At 43.0% G+C, this 20899-nt stretch overlaps 1 protein-coding gene across 1 annotated transcript; it reads left to right on the forward strand.

Moving 5' to 3' along the window:
* The first annotated feature begins 40 nt into the window (after window positions 1-40).
* selenoi (selenoprotein I) lies at window positions 41-20447 on the forward strand. The gene is made up of 10 exons (XM_080744506.1): window positions 41-174; window positions 3774-3842; window positions 5593-5701; window positions 8455-8529; window positions 12236-12498; window positions 14289-14397; window positions 15768-15816; window positions 16414-16594; window positions 17839-18018; window positions 20250-20447. Exons 1-10 carry the CDS (start codon window positions 100-102, stop codon window positions 20355-20357), a joined length of 1218 nt encoding a protein of 405 aa, XP_080600632.1. The 5' UTR covers window positions 41-99; the 3' UTR covers window positions 20358-20447.
* Window positions 20448-20899: the final 452 nt, after the last annotated feature.

Raw genomic sequence — 20899 nt, forward strand, 5'->3', positions numbered from 1 at the left:
TGGTGCCTCGACACTGCGGATAATAATATCTGAGAGGGGATATTTTTTGGAACGTTTAAAGACGGGAGTTCAGATATTTCGAGGTGCCACTGGGCCAAGATGCCGGATTTCCCCACCATGGCCCTCTACGAATATGTCACCCAGGAGCAACTGGCGGGCTTCGACAAATACAAGGTAAACTGAGCTATTGGTTGGGGTTGTTCTTCTCGCCAGTGTGACAGCCAGGCAGGCGGATGGTCGCTTGCCTTGCTTCCTGGGCTGGCTGAATGCTAGCTGTTGTTCATCTGGGGGGTCGACAGGACAGGACAGGGCAGCGTGTGGTGGGTTGGAAGCAGCGGCTAGCTGTCATGGATCAGGATCATATCACACACTACTAGACTAGACCAGGGGTCTTCAACGTTTTCAGGCCAAAGACCCCTTGGTTGAGAGAGAGAGAGATGAAGCAGGGACCCCCACAACCTGTCCATAGATTACAGATTATAGTTTAATCGTTTGACAGCACAATCGTCAGTGTATTTTGGATTCATGTCAATTTGTGTTTTCAGATATTTAACCACTTGAACCGTCAATACTTAATGAACTTGACCTTTAACTCTGTACTTAGTCTGCTCTTTTTCCCTTTTTAGCCGAAAATAGCTGATCTGCAAACTCACATCTGCTATTTTTGGCTAAAGTTCTCAGAATATGGACGCTAGGGTTCAAGTGGTTAATATAAAAAAGGAGAAAAAATAAGTTTCTATCACACAAATATTTGGAGGAACCCCTGTAGTAACTCTGAGGACCCCCTAGGGGTCCCGGACCCCCTGTTGAAGACCCCTGGACTAGACCTTTTTCCTCGATGTCATGGCTCCCTTCCCTTCCTTTCTAGTTCAGTGTTTCCTCATCAATCATAACACACACTACTACTACTAGCCTCAGTCCAGGGAGCAAGGTATAGCTGCTGTTAAGGTTAAGGTTACTAGGGGGATGGTCTGGTGTTGAACTGAAGGGGCCATTGAACTCCAAACCACAAACAGTGTCTAATCGGCGATGCCATGACGATGAAGATGCTGCCGTTACTGCCTCAGATACGTGAGAATGACTGTGAAATCATTGCCATCATTAGGCTACACAGTTCATTTCCCCTAGTCTACTGTAGCCTAATAGCATATATTTTATGTTTTAATCTGTGTGAGCACCAGGTCACATTCCTCATACTTTGACCACTAATCATATTCTGACAATCTTAAAAATGTCACTGCTTCGACCACCTCCATACTAGAAAACAGAGCTTTCTTTCAGATGCCCTCATTGAGTCATAATGAATAATATTTTTTTTTTATTCTGAAACGTAAAGCATGTGTGTCATTGACAATCAGGAGGGAGGACAAAGTCTTCTCTCTTGTCTCTAGCAGTGAGAGACTCTTGAAAGCTGTAATGGGAGTTGGGAGTTGGGACCATGTCAAATGATTCAGTTTTGAAGCTAATCTCTGGGCCATGGTTCAGTTTTCAACAAAGTTAATGTATTTTTTTAATCTTTGTAGAATACAGACATGTGATTGTCACATGACAAGAGTTCATTCATACATATATTCTGATACAGTTTAATGGGCTAACTGACCGTAAAACTCTATATGGCAGTAATGGCACTAATGACAGCATATGGAATCCAGTAGTATTCAATTGTAAACACAGCTCTGTGATTGGTGCCTGATGCTGTTGGCTGAGAAAATTGTAACATCATAACCATTTAATCTCATGCCTAAGTAATGAATGGTAAAATATGTTCTGACACTAATGCACAGCAACATTTCTATTTTATTGATGACTACTTTGCGTTCAATAAACGAACCATGGGGGACTGTTCTGTACAGGAGCAGAGAGATGACTTTCATTCATGCTTGCTTGTAGCTCTGGTCCATAGCGTTAGTGGAGTTCTCCCTCACGCTATGTTCCTCTACCTCCGTATTCCTTGGCAAAACCGGAAACCCCCGCCGTCTGGAAGGAAAATAACAAAAACTGTTTCGCCCCTCATCAAACCAAAGGTATCAGTGGACAGTTGAAAGCTTACTCTACTTAGTGGACGCGGGCTGAGCCCCCCACCACACGATTAAAATACATTTCTAGGGCAAAATGAACAATATTCTACCGGATGGAGACTCCATTTCTTCTCGTTTTTCACTATTTGTCGTCGCCATCAAGGTGCCAACTCACTACTGCCGCGCAGGTCAGAGGACCGAATTACACTGAGCATTAGTCTCACTGGGTGTTATTCAACTCTGCGACGTTGGAAGCGCTGTTTCGTAAAAACCTGGAAGAGCGTCTCCATCCGGTGGAATATTTTTCATTTTGCCCTAGAAATGTATTTTAATCGTGTGGTGGGGGGCTCAGACCTCGTCCACTAAGTAGAGTAAGCTTTCAACTGTCCACTGATACCTTTGGTTTGATAAGGGGCAAAACAGTTTTTGTTATTCTTGGACCAGACGGCGGGGTGTTCCGGTTTTGCCAAGGAATACGGAGGTAGAGGAACATAGCGTTAGGGAGAACTCCACTAACGCTATGGACCAGAGCTAGCTTGCTTGCAAAGCTCTGTTTATTTATGACGCCTCTTTCGCCCAAAGGGGTTAAATGGGGCAAAATGTTTACCTTCAATGAAAAACATCAAAAGCAAGCACATTTTCATCATATGGAATTGCCAGCAGAGAAAGAGAGAGAGAGAAAGAGAGAGAGAGAGAGAGAGAGAGACACACACAGAAGAATAGAATCAGAAGAATCAATTCACACACAAATTACATAAACCTCCTGCCTCGATACTCCCTTTGAGTCATTTATCATTGGAGGTGAGATTTTCTAGCCATAATTGTCTTCCATGTCGGTGACTACACACCAGCTGTACCACATGCCTTGAGGCATCTGTGACTGAAGCAGACAGGAGGACAGAACGGAAGGGTTGAAACTCTGTGTGAGATGTATAGTTAAGTGTGTGTGTGTGTGTGTGTGTGTGTGTGTGTGTGTGTGTGTGTGTGTGTGTGTGTGTGTGTGTGTGTGTGTGTGTGTGTGTGTGTGTGTGTGTGTACTAACTGGAACATGCACGCATATTAAGCTACACACAAGCGCATGCTCGCACAAGAGCACTCAGTTGGAAAGCACATGAGAGGTCAGGCCGTGAAACATTGTCCCGCCGAGTCTCTGATTATCTCACCTTTTTCTTTCTATCGTTCTTTCATTCATTTGAAAATGTGTGGGGCGGCATAACTCGGGGGTAGAGAAACTGTTATTAGAGCACGAAGGGTTCCCAGTTCGAATCCGGGCTCCCCCTGAGTTCATGTCGAAGGGTCCTTGGGCAAGACTCTGAACCCCACATTGCTCCCGGTGAGCTGGTTGGTGCCTTGCATGGTTTCCTCCGCCACCGGTGTATGAATGTGTGCGTGAATGGGTGAATGTAATGCACAATCTCTGTAAAGCGCTTTTGGATAAATAAACCATTTACCATTTACCATTTACATTTGTCATTGCCTGGCTGCATGTGTATGAAAGGTATGCTAGTGGTTGACTACTAGTTAGTTACTGTATAATAAGTCATTGTGTGTGTGTGTGTGTGTGTGTGTGTGTGTGTGTGTGTGTGTGTGTGTGTGTGTGTGTGTGTGTGTGTGTGTGTGTGTGTGTGTACAACCTTTTAAGAAAGCAGCAGCCTATTACACTCCGATGCCCTTAGGTGAACCCCTGCAGTGCTATATCAGCTAGGCTGTGAGTGTCTGATTGATTAAATTGTGTTTATGTGACTCTGTTTTCAGTACAGCGCCGTGGATTCCAACCCCTTGTCGGTCTACGTCATGCATCCATTCTGGAACTCTGTGGTCAAGGTGAGGAAAGTCCCTTTTAATGGCCTCTGTTCATTGCTTTCCGTCCTGCTTGTGTGTGTTATGTCCACTGTACACCGTGGAGAACTGCATCATTGATGAGGTTTCCAGCTGTCTGCTGAGATACTGTAACAACACAGACATACACACCTCTCTCTATGCCCCTAACACATCCCTACATCACTCTCCGTCTGTCTTGCACTCTCGTATAAGGAAATACATTCATAGTATCCGTTGAGCCATCTGTTGCCGATGCTACTGTAACCAGTTAGACTAGAGAGAGACACTTGAACTTGACCCAAGCAAGGTATGGACAACACATTGCTAGGGCTGGGCAATACTGTATTTTGTTATGGAATGTATGGAATGCATGTGCTAGTAAAAACATTTAAAATATTGTTTTGATGCTTATATTAAACCTTAGGGTGTATTAAGTTGTTTTTTAGTTTTAGCACATGAATTCCATACATTCCATGGGCTGGAGCACACATTGACAAATGACATCATCAACTTGCCAAGGGCGTTTGAGTAAAAGATTAACTATTCCTAAAATAAATACTGTATTTATGGTGGTTTTAATTTTAATTATAGAGGGCAATTATTATGTATTAAGGCATATAAGGCTTACTAGCCTGGGATCCTTTTAAAATGGTTTGCGAAAATACAAGATCTTACAAGATCACAATGTGTTATTTGTCATGTTGTGAGCTTGTAGGCCATCTATTTCTTGCTATTTTTGACAATCTTTAAAAGAAATTTGTTATTTTCACAATATGGTCGTCACAATCAGGGGTTGACTAAGGTCTCAGAGGCATACAGGTCGAGTTCTACTTGTATTGCCCAAAAGTCATGTCCACTTGCCCGAAAAGTCAATCAAATTAATGTTAAATGAATTAGCTCAACTGCTACTTTAACCAATATATTTAATGAAGATGGTTGCTTCCCTATTCAATTGCACTTGCCCATCGGAAATCCTGAATGCAAACTCCACTTGCCCGAACTTTCTATTTACTTGTCACGGGGCAGTCGGGCAACCGTTGGCGGCAACCCCAGCAATATCGATATCGATCAAACATAGTGTACTGTAAAATCCTCATTATTAACTTAACCAAATGGACGCTTATTGGCCTAACACTGATGGTTTTACTGTGTGGTTAGGTACGCCCCGTCCTGTACAGCTGTGTCTGATCGTGTACAGATTGTGCTAAAAGAGCATGTGTCTGTGTCTCTGCTCAGTGGTGTGTATATCTGGTTACTGGTAAACAGTACACTTTAAAAGACAGCGTGCATCTGTTCTAAAGTTAAATCTTTAGGGACATAAATACCTCTCCATCACATATAGACTGTTTCAGCATTCTGTTGCTGCTAGTAGATAGTGCTAAATTAATCTTGACTATGTCGACGTCCTCTCAGGTGTTGTTTATACTACTAACTAGCAAATGTATTTAAATCTAATAATAATAATGAATAAAACAGCTGTTCCTCTGATTTACTGTTTATTACCAAGAGTTACCAACAATTACAAATGTTTAGAAAAGTTGGGCAGGGGTGTTTAGACCAACTCACATCTAAAATGGTCATTCATTTGTCTAAATTGCATTATAAAAATACAGATCAATAACTCGGATAAGTTCATAAATGAAATATTTGTTTTTAATTCTAGATCTAAGAATGACTTATCCAGCTATGAACCTAGCAGTTCATCATATAATGGTTGTTATTGGTTAATGGTTGCCTTTCACACCTTTTTCAGATTCTTCCAACTTGGCTGGCCCCAAACCTCATCACTTTCATTGGCTTCATGTTCCTGGTCCTTAACTTCCTCATGTTGGCATTCTACGACTTTGATTTTTATGCATCTGGTGAGTCCCCTGCTTTGCCAAAGTGTGCCTGTGTGTTTTTCTTGTCTGTTTGCAGTTGGCCATTTGTTTTGAATATGGGAGAGTCGAGAGTGAGGAGCAGTCATCTCCCCTTCCCACAATAAAGTAGGGCAGAGGTCTTCAACAGGGGGTCCGGGACCCCTAGGGGGTCCTCAGAGTTCCAAATCTTTGGGTGATAGAAACTTTTTTCTCCTTTTTTATATTAAATACTTGAACCCTAGCATCCATACTGTGAGAACTATAGCCAAAATAGCAGATCTACAAGCTCACAACTGAGCTGTGAGCTTGTAGATCGGCTATTTTCGGCAAAGAGCTTTGATGTAGAGGGGAAAAAGAGCAGACTGTACAGAGTGAAAGGTCAAGTTTATTATTTAGTTCAATAATTATCTATCTATAAATGCGACAAATCTCTGTCTGTTTGTTTGTTTGTTTGTAATCCGTGTATCTCGAGAACCGTTCGTCCCACCGGCTTCAGATTCGGCACGCGCGTTCCCCGCTGCGGCGCGGAGTGCAGTGCCGGGCCTCGGCCCGACTCGGCATGCGGTTTTCCCGAAGCGGCGCGAAACGTTCGGAATCTCCTTACGCGGAGCTGATTGTTAACATCAGGCTGTTCCTGAGGAAATCGGCACAATCGCTGACTCATTGTGACATCACTTCATAAAAGGCTCTGACATCACGTACGCCAGGAGTCAACAAAAAATCTCTGTGAATGTGTATGTATGTATGTGAATCTCGAGAACCGTTCTTCCCACCGGCACGCGCGTTCTCCAGATATGGGCATAAAATGAATCCCCGAATGCGGAGCTGATGTCTGACATCAGAGTTTTCCGCAACCGGTACTGTGTGTGCAGAGATCTCCATATATTGGGGTTTGCATTAAAGGGTGGGGACAAAGGCTAACAGAAGGCAAACAGATGGTCAAAACGGGTCCTATGACAACATGACAACAGGTATATTGGGGTTTGCATTAAAGGGTGGGGACAAAGGCTAACAGAAGGTAAACAGATGGTCAAAACGGGTCCTATGACAACAGGTATATTGGGGTTTGCATTAAAGGGTGGGGACAAAGGCTAACAGATGGTCAAAACGGGTCCTATGACAACAGGTATATTGGGGTTTGCATTAAAGGGTGGGGCAGGCATAAAATGGACGCAAATAGACAGATATCTCCATATATGGGCATATGGGCATAAAATGGACCCAGAACTATATCTGCAGTGATCTCCATATATGGACATAAAATGGACGCCGACAGACAGACAGATACAGATATCTCCATATATGGGCATAAATGGACACAGGCAAACAGATGGTCAAAACAGGTCCTATGACAACAGGTATAATGGGGTTTGCATTAAAGGGCGGGGCATTCATTCTCTATTTACATCGTTCCCGAGTTGGCCAGGTCGCCGACTAGACGCTGTAATTATAATAAGGGTTCAAGTGGTTAAATATCTGAAAACACAAATTGACACAAATCCAAAATACACTGACAATTGTACTATCAAACAATGAAACTACTGTATATGGAATCTTTGATAAGGTTGTGGGGGTCCCTGCTTCATCTCTCTCTCAACTAAGGGGTCCTTGGCCTGAAAACATTGAAGACCCCTGTTGACCCCTGATGTAGGACTACATAATATTGAAATGTGTTAATTAGTTAACTAACTAAGCCTTATATCACCGCTGTCAGGTGTGGAAACCTTGTATGTCAAACTATTACCTTTCAGGAAATGGAAAAATAACCTGTATTCTTGGATCCAATGTAGTTCCTATTAGTCCAAAGCTCTTGTTCATATGTTTAATTGGTAAAAAACAAACTAACAAAAAAGAAAAGTTCAAGACCACGTGTCTCGATGCAACGTGCTTCTGACCTTGTAGATGCTTGTACAATGAAGTAGGGCAATACATTTATTTACGGGGATTTTTTTTAATATATATATGCTAATAAATTGCTGCCTTGTTCTTTTGAAAGGGGATCATGAAGGCGTGACATGGCATGTGAGTGTGTTCTTGAACGGCAAAGTCCACTGCTCAGAGAAACATGTTAGCTGGTGATGACTCAAGTGGTGATGACTCAAGTTACAACAACCAGCTCATTTTATCCTCCTAACTTTGTATTACTATCGTTGCGGGGAATGGGGATGTCAAAAGCAATTTGCCATTCAAAAATGCTGTTTAGATTTAGACTTTACCAAAACCAAACCAGTAGAACCAGTTAATAAGTTAAAGAAATGGGCAGGCAGTGAATTCTCGAAGTAAAAGCCAGTAGTGTTTACAGGAGCTGACTTGTCAGCGAGTGTCAACGAGTTAACTTGACACAGTAAACGTTTAGCACCATGTGACTTTATTAATATTAACTCTAAAAATATTATAAATATTACATCAATTACGCTTTCCCTCTCGGGAACCAGAACAATGTCATCATAAGGTCAAATCTGGACTGGTGTTGTTACTATTACAATCCTTTTGGGGATCTTTGGTGACCACAAGTATAGTAATTCATAAACCACAAACACACTCTGTGGTTCATCGAGGAAGTCAGTTGCTCAATGATTCATTTAACAATAGACTTGTCCAAACACTGCTTGGTTAGGCTGTTGCTTAAAGTGTATTTTCCCTCCTGTGTGTGCATGCGTGTGGTGCTCTGTGTGTATGCACATGTATGGTGCTCTATGTACTGTATATGTGTTTACGTGGTGTTCTCTGTATGTGTGGACGGTTTTGCGTTTCAGCTGCAGGACATGAACACGTGCCGAGTGGGGTCTGGGTCGCTGCTGGTCTCTTCAACTTCTTAGCCTACACGCTCGGTGAGTCCCACCCCCCGCTGACTCACTGGAATGCACTTGTTTTACGTCTCTGTGTGTGACGCAACGCCTCTCACAAATCTGACAGTTTGATGAAAAACAGTGTTTGCTAAAACAAGCCAGATGTGCACTATTTAAGATGTGTGTTCTTTCTCCTACGTGCATAGGTAGTGTGTGTGTGTGTCAGCCAGATGTGGTGTGTGTGTGTGTGTGTGTGTGTGTGTGTGTGTGTGTGTGTGTGTGTGTGTGTGTGTGTGTGTGTGTGTGTGTGTGTGTGTGTGTGTGTGTGTGTGTGTGTGTGTGTGTGTGTGTGTGTGTGTGTGTGTGTGTAGTGTGTCTTTGTGTTCAGTGATTTTGGAGAGGAGTGCAGGAGTTCCCAGTGGGAGGGGGTTTGCATGTTGATGGCTCTTAAATATTGCATAACAGTCAGACATTACGCTGAACGCAGTCTATAACCATTTACAGGAAAGCAATACAGTGCTAAAACCTTATTGAGTCACCAAATGCACTCTAATTTTAGTCAATGTGTGCTTACTGCGTACCCTGGTTTGGATGAATGTATATAGTCTATATAAGGCTGCAAGCTAGAGACCAGGTTCTGGACTCCAGGGTGCCAGCATCACATAGACAGTATATTGTGATTTGCCATGGCAATGCCTCCACTGTGTTGAAGCTCTATATGTCCTTGCCTGGCGGGCCATCCCACATACTGCGTTCACTCACTCATTCCTTCCCCAGTATGAGGTCTGGCCTTCGGCCTATAGGCAGCTTGAAAAGTTGGCGGGACTACTTGCCTTGACAGACAGACTCCTCTAACCAATCAGAGTAGCAAATCATCTGTCATCAAAGTGCAGCCAGTCGGAAGAACGGCAAACAAAGACGTCTTTTCGGCCGATGAGCTCCGCTAGCGCTTACTCCTGTTCATTTTTAATTGTTGAAATTGATTCCAACTCTGAAAAAACTTCACTTATTGCTCGTTTTATTTTTTCAGCGTTAACTGTTACACTTGCATCGAGGGCAGCCATGTTGTTTTGATAATGCTGCAGCAAGCATCTACATCACCATCTACACATTGGCCAATCAGGGGAAGCTTTTATCTTGTTTTGTCACTGATTGACCCCGATCAGAAAATGATTGGGGTCAATGTCTCATACTCGCTGCCTAATGCCTATACGCGGAAGTCCAGACCTCATACTAGGGAAGGAATGAGTGAGTGAACGTAGTATGTGGGATGGCCCGTCAGGCTATATACCGGTATGTCCTGCCCTACACAGGGCGGTGCAGCGGGTCGCTGTGCACACCGCATAATACTACTGTAAAGTGTTTGCATGGGGCTCGGACAGCTCTGGACATGGTGGTTGATGGTTGTGACTGGTTATGTTATCATAGCCTATAATGGTGCTGTTATTAGGCTGCAGTTTATTTAAGAGTCCTAATTATGTTTTTTGTTCTGTTGTCTTTTGGCAGGCTACATATTCATGTTTCACGTTCTTGCTGCCATTGAATCTGAAATATGTTTTTTTTGTTTAATACTGTACATGCCTATTGTGTCGTCAATATGTTATTCTTCCTAAAATATTAATTATTTTTTCTTTTTGTCTAAAATGCTCATGGTCTTCTAGGCCATAGACCATTAACTAGCCTCTAGTTAATGGTCACAAAACGTTTTAAAATTCACTGGTCAATGTTATTTGGTATTCAGTGGAGTTGGGCATAATCAGCATTTCTGCTTTGATATGTCATTCAGTGTTGTATACCATCTCTAAAGAGAATGTGTTCAAATAGGTTCACAGTGGGACAGCGTCCAGGTTTTGTACTTCATCCTAGAAAACACGTTGTACTTGTCTGGTATGGCACTGATACCCTGGCAGTTTATGATAACATTCTCTGTTTTTTGGACAATAGGGAATGGCTCCATGTTATGTGATTTATCTTACTTCACCCTCTTACTTTGGGAGGCTGTGGCTTCTTGTCAAAGTGTTTATAAGCAAGACAGAGTGTGTGTGTGTGTGTGTGTGTGTGTGTGTGTGTGTGTGTGTGTGTGTGTGTGTGTGTGTGTGTGTGTGTGTGTGTGTGTGTGTGTGTGTGTGTGTGTGTGTGTGTGTGTGTGTGTGTGTGTGTGTGTGTGCGCGCACATGTGTGTGTGTGTGTGTGTGCGCGCGTGTGTGTGTGCGCGCGCGTGTGTGTGTGTGGCTGTGCACGTGTGTGTGTGTGTGAGAATTTAACACACAGAAAAGCGCTTAAGTCTTTTGCAGACCATTCACTTTCATTTGTGATTTTCTTGTCTGTGTGTTTAAATATACGGACATCATGTCAAGGTTTACAATACATACACTACCAGTCAAAAGTTTGGACACAGCTTCTCATTCAGTGTGTTTGTTTGTGAGCTTGTAGATCTGCTATTTCCACTATTTTTTAAATGTTTGAACATATATAAACATTTTTCAACATGTACGCGATTATGGCGATTATCACAAAATAATTGCGATTATGTCAAATAATTGCGATCAGACGATTATGTAATAATTGTGACAGCCCTACATAGTGTTCAGTTGTAAGTGGTCCAACTCCATTTCTTTTTTTTTCCCGTTTGTAACCCATTTTTCACCCAGTGCCAATTGCCTAAGCTGTAATCCTGGGCGCTGCTCTCCCTCTGCCAACCAGGGGAGAACCCCAAACTGAACTTATGCTTCCTTCAATGCATGAGGATCACCTGACAGGGGGGAGTGTCCCCGGCAGGACGTAGCCTGTGTGGAAGGAACACGTTATTCCAACAGTTCCTTTCCCCTACATCAGAAAGCGTTTGTTTAGAGGCGTCCGCTGGCCTACCGGTCCAGGCGCATACCACATAGGCTCTGATGCCTGACAGCGTGTCGCGGGTTCAAGTCCCGATCCCGACGACCTTTGCTGCGTGTCACTCCCCATCTCTCTCTCCATTTCAGTCTACTGTCTTATCAATAAAGGCATAAAAGCCAGAAAACTAATCTTTAAAAAAAAGAAAGCATTGGTTTAGACCAGTGGAAACCTTTTAGCAGACCCAAAAGAAAGATTTGTTGTCTAAACTAATGTTGAAAATGTATGATTTTGTTTTGGAAAATCTTTATGGTCCCGACCATTGTTCGTGAACCACTGGTTTAGACAGTCTCGCTTCCTCAACTTCATCCCAGATGTGGGGAGCGGTGTTTCTCTCATGAACCCACAGCTGGAATCTGAACTCCTGCCCCCACTCCCCAGTCCCCAGGCTCTTACTGAGTCCACAGCCCAGACACAAGCAGCAGAAATACCAGTGGAATGATACTAGACTCAATACTCAAACTATAAATGGATAGTATAGCATTGTTCAGAATCTGACTGCTTGCTTTTAACAAGACTGTGTATAATAATGTGTGTATAGTGTGTAATAAATACGGTAATAATGTAAGCACATTACATGGCATAAAGTGGTGCTAAAATGTAATTTCAAACAAAAGTAAATGGTGCTTTATTTCTCGTTGTATTATTGCAAAAACATTACCAAGACTGAAGTCATCTGTTTTGCCTCTGTGGTACCATGTAATGAGGCAGGATTGCCTTAAAATAACATTTAAAATAATAATTTGTGGTGCATGATTTTATAAGTGTGTGTATGTGCGTGTGTGCGTGTGCGTGTGTTCATTCTCTCATATGAATGTACTAAACTTCCCTTTACTTGTCATTCCCACTCGTGCAGATGGCGTAGATGGCAAACAGGCCCGCCGCACAAACTCGTCCACCCCACTGGGGGAGCTGTTTGACCACGGCCTGGACAGCTGGGCCTGCGTGTTCTTTGTGGCCACCGTCTATTCCATATTCGGGCGCGGGGCGAGTGGCGTGGGCGTGGTCATGCTCTACTACATCCTGTGGGTGGTGCTGTTCTCCTTCATCCTGTCCCACTGGGAGAAATACAACACCGGGGTGCTGTTCCTCCCCTGGGGCTACGATATCAGCCAAGTGGTAAGGACACATGAATCCTCTGACCATATTCACACAGTGGTAAGGACATATGACTCTTCTAACCGTATTCACAAAGTGGTAAGGACACATGAATCCTCTGAACGAATCATTTCCTTCACATTCATGGTAATGATCCGTTCAAACGATTCGTTCAAGTTCACCGTTCATAGCGCGATCGCCCCGTGAAAAACACTATCGCAGGAGCGTTTTTTATTTTTATGCCGCGCGTACAGCCCGACCTCCCGTTCTGTGCGCCGGGGGCTATTATGGGGAGGAGATGGGCGGTATGAACCAAAGCGTGAACGTAACAGTTTAAGGAAATGGAACGGATCGTTCATGAGTCTTGCTAATGATTTGGTTTGTATGAACGAATCACTCATGAACGAATCACCATTCATACAAACGTTTGAGAGACACTGAAGTCCTGAACATTACACATAATTCAAATCAATCTTTATTTATAGCTGACATCACTGAAGTGAATGTATGATTGATAAATTACTTGCTATTAGTATAGCAGTGTGTCAGGATCATGGGAGCTGACTAACAACAAAAGACATTTGTATCTCTCACTGCTCTCTTCCAAACTCCACTGAGATACTGACACTGCAGAGACTTGAGTGCCTCTGTGTTGTACACTCTCATCACCTTATTTATCACCTTAAATTATTGATTGGAGAGTGTGTGTGTGTGTGTGTGTGTGTGTGTGTGTGTGTGTGTGTGTGTGTGTGTGTGTGTGTGTGTGTCTGTGTGTGTGTCTGTGTCTGTGTGTGTGTGTGTGTGTGTGTGTGTGTGTGTGTGTGTGTGTGTGTGTGTGTGTGTGTGTGTGCGTGCGCGTGTGCGCGCGCACGTTTGTTCACGCATGCACACTAATCTCAGGCACTGCTGCACTAACCACAGTGTGTGTGTGTGAAACCTTTCACACACACACTCCCAGTAGGCCAAGGAAGAACATCCACCACAATTCTTTCTAATCTGGCTCATGGTGGCGTTTTAACAGGCCGCTTCATCTTTTGGTCTATAACTCTTGAACCGTACGCAGTGCAATAAAAACTTTTTTTTCCCCAGGATTACTTATCATGACGCGACTCTCCATGTACTCCTAGGCTCGACTGTTTTAAGCCTGATAAGCTTTTCTGGCGTTAGTATTGTCTTGAATACACACTTTTCGCACATGTTGGTTGTGAAATGTGAATGTGTGATCAAGATGTGTCAGTCAGATCTTTCGGTTTACATTATGAGTTTGCAGAAGGGGCCCGTTAAGCAAACAATCGGAACTCTGCATGAATCACACCTTGAGGGGCCTATAAACAATGTACTGTATATTGATTTGATACTTGATAAGTCAAACATGTAAACAGCACAGAAGTAGTGTAAAATGCACGCTAAAAGGATACCAAAAAAGATATTACATTGAGAAACAGAGCTTAAAATATGAACACTTAAAAAAATTGTTACACATGGCAATATTTACAGAGGAGGGGAACAAAAAGGAAAAATGGGGCGTCTCTTCATTTTAGGTGGATTTACTGTCTCTCTCTCACACACAGAAACAAACTGTATCTTACACATGCACACACACACACACACACACACACACACACACACACACACACACACACACACACCACACACACACAACACATTTGCACTGAGACGCATACATTATGGATTTGGGATATGAACAGCGTGGATGTGTCATGTTTATCATTCAACAAGGCGTGACGTTCTTCAACACATAAATGACTTGTTTCTCGCTGACATGTTTTCTTGTGCCTCTTTTTCACCAGACCATCTCTGTCGTGTACATTGTGACTGCTGCAGTCGGCGTGGAAACGTGGTATAAGCCAATCGTGGGGAGTTTCCACTACAGAGACCTCTTCACCGTTATGATCCTCGGTGAGCTGTGTTTTCTTTTTGACATCTCATTGATGAGTAGACAGATGGTGTGCTTTTTGCATGAACACTTAATACCGCAAAGACCAATAATCAGGTTATAGCAATAATTTGACGTAAGTGCTGACATGCATAGCATTAGTGCAATAACTCTGGATTACAGGATTTACTCCTAAGTGTTTTTTCTTTTCTCCGTTAACGGGCCGGTAAATGCTTCCTGGGGTTAACTGACCAGATACTACAGTGAGTCAACCACATAATCGTGTCATCCTGTTAAATTCTGGCTGGCACCCAACAGAAAAGGATGGACACTTACCAAAAATATTCCTTAGACTTTCTGTTGATCCTGAGCTGTTACTGTATGTTGGGGGCGCGACGTTGGTGTAGTGGTTAGTGCATATGCCCTTTATGCGGAAGGTGAGAGGTTCAAACCCTGCCTTAGCCGTCAGCAAGGGGGAGAAGACGACAGCCAGCCAGCCCCATGGCCTCCCCTAAGTCAGGGGTTCCCAAACTTTTTTGTCTCAGGGCACCCCATAAATATATTTTTTAATCCGAGGCACCCCTACTTTATCATTTTCACTCCCAGCACCTTATATTTATAGCATATCGTCGTTGTCGGGTGGCAACCTTGTATGTCCAAAACCTTCGTTTTGTATTTATCATCTATAAAATGTACTAAACTAGTGAAAACAGCAGATCTACAAGCACGCGTTGTGTGCTTGTAGATCGGCTGTTTTCAGTAGTTTTGTGCGACAGTCTTGTATGATGAAGCAGGGCTTTGCTTTGCGAAAAGACGTACACATTTGAAACTTGGAGATACAAGGTTTCTGCCCGACAGTGACGATATTTTAGTGATTATGTTGCGAGGAAAACATTGAGATAATAGCCATTTTGGTTAGAACTGACTGAAAATAACTTTGTACTGTATTTAAAATGATACAAAATATTTGTGTCAAAAATAAATTCAAAATATCAAATTATCTCGCGGCACCACTGGACTGCCGTCGCGGCACCCCAGGGTGCCCCGTCACCCACTTTGAAAACCCCTGCCCTAAGTAACAAGAAATCTTGTGAAATAAATTGTCGTCAACCAATCATCAAGGACGATGATACACTGTATGTTGGCCTCTCGTACCTGGCTTCATCTTTGTGAAGCCTTGAGACTAGAGCACACCGCTTTCTATTTTATTAAGATTGGTAGAGAAAAAACAAAACTGCTTAATGTTAATCAGGTTTTGCTAATGCCGGCTACTTTACCAGAGTATTACCTAAATCAGGGTAAGATTGTCATATTAAATGTATTTGTGTGCACATAAACATATTGGACATGATGTTGACTCCTCTCCTTGTTCTCCTCTCCTATCTGACACTAGCCTGTTCCTTCTGTGTGACCCTACCCATGAGCCTCTTCAATGTTATCAGGTAAGTGTCCCAACTGATCTGATGTCCAGTAGCCCATATTCTCACTTTTGTAATACTGTAATACATTAACCACTGTTAGTGTTGGTGCACATCAGTGTTCTTGTATGTATTGGTGTTTATCTTTATGTTAGCATCGCGTTTTCTTTTAGTGCTGTTGTTAATATGAAGAGTTTCAAATTAGATTTTAATAAGAATAAGATAAGAATAAGAATAAGCCTCAAATTAGGCTTATTTCCACAGGAACCACACTTTAAGTATCTCATATAACATTGAAAGACAGACGGATAGAACATATACTTTATCTAGGAGTTTCAAAAGCATAACATCATATACAAAGGCAGAAAAAAAGGGTGGGGGGAGCATGGGGGCTTAGTCTATTTACAAGTCACGGGTAGCAGCCGCCTGAAGGTGACTTTTCATACCAATTTTGAAGGAGGCTTGGGATTTGCTCTCCTTTAAGGCTTGTGGAAGGGCGTTCCACATGTTGATGGTATAGCAGGAGAACGAGTTAGAGCCTTGTTTAGTGTTAAATCTACGTTGATGACGTTGTTATCATTTTGTATGAACTCTAACACGGTGCTCTGAACTCTTCTCCAGGGCGTACCGCAGTAGAACCACGAAACATGCCAGTGCATACGAGGCCTTCCTGCCCTTCCTCTCTCCCGTCCTCCTCTTCCTCCTCGCTACGATCTGGGCTGTGTTCTCTCCCACCGCCATCCTCCATCAGCAACCCAGGATATACTACCTCATGGTTGGCACGGCCTTTGCCAACGTCACTGTGAGTCTCTGCCTATCTTTGTATGGGTGTGGGTGTGTCCCTCTCATCTCTCAACATACATGCAGTAGACGGTATAATAATTTAAGCTGCAGCAGCCCCAAAAGGTATTCACAGCCTGTACAACACCACAGACTACCTACAGACTACACAAACCCAAACACCTTAATCGTCTGCTGTGGAGCCATATTCAGGACCAGTGCAATGCTGGTCTAAGCATTAGGATTAGCAAAGTTGAACTGCAACGTATACCTTGTGTTCATTTTTTAAGTTATCTCATCCAAACTCCTAGGCCACTGTCAAGTGGAATTGTGATTGACCAGATCTGATTGGCTAATCCCTTGGCTTTATATAAGGTTTGTTCAGATAATGTCTTAGTGAGAAATGACAGCTCTAAAGCAAGTTTCAAGTCTCTTGGTGAAATAGTTGCATGGCTGAGGGCTTATAGACTCTATAAGCCTCATAGACTCTATAATATAGTGTCTCCTTATTATGGTACGCTGTGAATTGAATTGTGTATGCATTGTGACAAACAGTATGTGCGTTGTAATGCACAGTTTGTTGAGATCAGAATACTTTATTGTCACATCACAGATGGTTTACAGGTGTAACGTGGGTGAAATTATTTATTCCATGCACACTCCATCATTTGTAGTTTTCAGGTAAGGGAGGAAGGACAGAGATGGAGGAAGAGTAAGGAGAAAAGCACAGGATATAAACGGGTCAAGGGACAAGAGTATGTCGTAAAGCAGTGGTTCTCAAACATTTCAGGCCGCAACCCCCAACATAATCACATTTTAACTGGGGACCCCCCACCCTAACGAGCAAGAGTTAAGGCATTACATTTTGTATAACACGGTTCTATTGTGAAAATAGCAGATCTACATGCTCACAACATGTTGTGAGCATGTAGATCGGCTATTTTCACAATTTCTGCCTCTAACATTTGACAATTTGGCCAATGTTTAATTTGCCATTTTAGAGGTATTAAAGTCATTAAATTGTCACTTTAGAAATGTGTAGATACCTTCTATATACTTCTGTTTCAATATTCAATACTTAAACGTTACGTTGGTTTGTTTACTGTTGAGTGAGAAAACAACATTGCACATTAAGTTAATCATTTGGGGACCCCCCTGGGGGTCCCGACCCACAGGTTGAGAACCACTGTCGTAAAGGGTGTGTGTGAGTGTTGTGTGCTAAACGGGGTGTGTGTATCTTGTGCTAAACGTGTGTTTCTCTTGCAGTGTAAGCTGATCGTGTGTCAGATGAGTAACACGCGTTGCCAGGCGCTGAGCTGGCTGCTGTTGCCCATGGCGGTGGTGGTGTTGTTAGCCATCACCGAGCTGGTTGGCAACGAGCCACTACTGCTGTACCTGTGGACAACTGCCGTCATACTGGCACACACACACTACGGAGTGTCAGTGGTGAGGACACACACACACGCGTGCACACGCACACAGACCCATGCACAATAGATACGTAGATCAGGAATTGAGAGGAACATGTACATCTTCTCAGCAGGTGATCTGTGCTCAGCTGTATGCTTGAACCACTTAAGCCCTATTTATCATGTTGCTGCACAATGGTGCTGTATAGAGAAAATAGGCGTTTTTGAAATCATGTCCAAAATAGGGACACCGGGCTTTTTTTTTTTTTTTTTTTTTTGCTCACAATAATACAACATATTTTTGGATGTAGTCTCCTCCGCTGTAACTTTGGAATCAATGCACGAAACACGTGGAAGAGACTGCTGTACTTTCCATAAAAAGTAAACTAATAGAGCATCACAGAATTCTTACATCATTGCAGGTGCTACAAAATTGTAATCTGCTGCTCCCAAGTCAACGCACTGAACGAATAGAAAATAATATCTATTATTGAGACATTTCCACCTTTTAATAATTATACTAAGATATTATGTACAGATCTGAAAACGTGTATTAATGAACAATACATATAATGCACTTTAAATACACAGGATTTAGCGAGAGATGCTAATTTTCATCCCCAAACCTGGCGACACATTCATTCTGAAAGTGGTGTGTCTGCTCTGCACCTCGCAGTCCCCTCTAGAGGTCGTCCTTGGGTACACAATATTGTGTATTATTATTTTATGCTTTAACTACTGAAAAATAGCATATATACAATAGGGCTGCAAGCGAACCTTCGGAGGTTCGAACGTTCGTTCGTTACGTTGGCAATCGAAGTTCGAAATTAATGGGTTCAGGTTTTTTTCTTTTTTTTTTTTCTTTTTTTACACGAAAAATAATTATCAGAATGTGATTGGCCTATTCAGAATATCACAGTAGTAGAGATAGCCAGATACGAAATAAGTTAGGCCTACCGGTAAACACTAACAGTTAATGGTGACCGTTATAGTAGTTATAAAATGCACCAGAACAGCTTGGAGCGATCAAGGACCGTCCTCCGCTCCAATTGCGCTCCTATTTGGGGCCGCGAACCGGGTGGCGAATCAGCCTCGCTGACACACGCTTGTTGACAGTGAGTGAGAGCAGCTCAGAGAGACGTGTGTGCTTTGAACAGCGAACACCCAGCCATCCACGCACCCAAAGATTAAACATCCCTTTCTCCTAAGCATGAGCAAAGATGGATTTCATTGCAACCCCCTAAAGGATCTATAATCAATGCGATGTATGGGGTTGTTACATCGAGACCAGTTTAGCCCGAACGCGACGAGCTCCGATGCAGTCACCAAGTCTAATCATCATCATCCGTGCAACTCCGCTATACATTGAGCCTGTTCGTCAACAAACTGTGCGACATTTTCTCCGATTGGGTTGGATTTTCCAAGTGTTAGCCTAGGTGTTAATGCGGCCACGCATCCACGCGTTTTCAATGGATAAAACAGCGCATTTAAAACATTTCCTAGTTTCCTACACTGTTTAAAGGTACAGTACGTTCGATGGTTCGAACGTCCGAACGTTCGGTTTTTATTCAATTTAACGAACCATCGAAGGTTCGATGGTTCGTTCCGAAAATCCCCCCGAAGTTCGAATCCCTAAAACAGGGCTAGATTACAGCCCTAATATACAAGCTCACAGCGAGCTTGTAGATCTGCTATTTAAAAAAAATCGTGAAAATTAGAATTTTGTCCCGATTCATTAAGTGTCTTTTGAATCCTTCTAAGGTTTATTTGAAAAACGCATGTTTCTATGTCAGCAATCGTCAAAGAAAAGGTCCTTTTCACTTAACTGGAGCTGTCTGTTCTTGAGAGACTACTATGTCGGTGGTTCTCAAACCTTTTCATGTGAAGGACCCCCAAAATGATATGTATTTGACCATGGAACCCCATCTCAAAATATTTTGTTCCATGGACCACCCAGAAGCAAAATTTGAGTTACAAACGTTTGCTTTGAATATACATATATTCAAAGATTTGCACACATTTTCATGACTTTTTCAAAAATAGCAGATATACAAGCTCACAGCGCGGCACCGGTTAAAGCATTCAATAATTCTAGGCCTAAATGGGTTAATTCTTCCTGGAGAGTCCTTGTAGTATTTTATAGATTATATAGACCTTTTTGTGTTGAAATCTCTCTCTCTCTCTCTCTCTCTCTCTCTCTCTCTCTCTCTCTCTCTCTCTCTCTCTCTCTCTCTCTCTCTCTCTCTCTCTCTCTCTCTCTCTCTCCAGGTGCACCAGCTCAGCAGCCACTTTAACATCCACGCCTTCTCTCTGAAGAAGACCAGCAGTGACTGACATGAGGAGGAACGAATCGGCTTGACGGCAGTGGAGGTTTAAGCTCCTCCCTCCAAGGCCAAGCGACACTTCACACTTGTCACCACGGAAACCGCATCCCCTGCTGCCCGTCCATCAGCGAGGACACTACGAGTGGACTGTAGCCCCCTCCCGCCCCCCACCCTCAAGACACACACACACACACACACACACACACACACACACACACACACACACACACACAACATGACCTCCCAAAATAAGAACGGTTCTAACCAATCAACTCCGGTCTCCTTGGCAAGAGGGTGGCTTCAGGGGGTTTTGGCTTCCGTCATTGGTGATTGGCTAACTCAGTTGAGCCAATGAGGCGCGCTTGTTTCCTACGGAAATGTGCTTCAGTCGCGAGGACAGGAGCCCAGACCAGCCCCACACACACACACACACACACACACACACACACACACACACACACACACACACACACACACATACGTGTACATATATTATTCTGCTTTCACGCAGATACTATAGAGGCACATATTTCAATTATATACATGTGGCCACATCCACAAACAGAAAAATGAACACACACATTCACATAGTTG

This window comes from Nannobrachium achirus, assembly GCF_963921795.1.
Source record: "Nannobrachium achirus genome assembly, chromosome: 16".
Lineage (NCBI taxonomy): Eukaryota > Metazoa > Chordata > Actinopteri > Myctophiformes > Myctophidae > Nannobrachium > Nannobrachium achirus.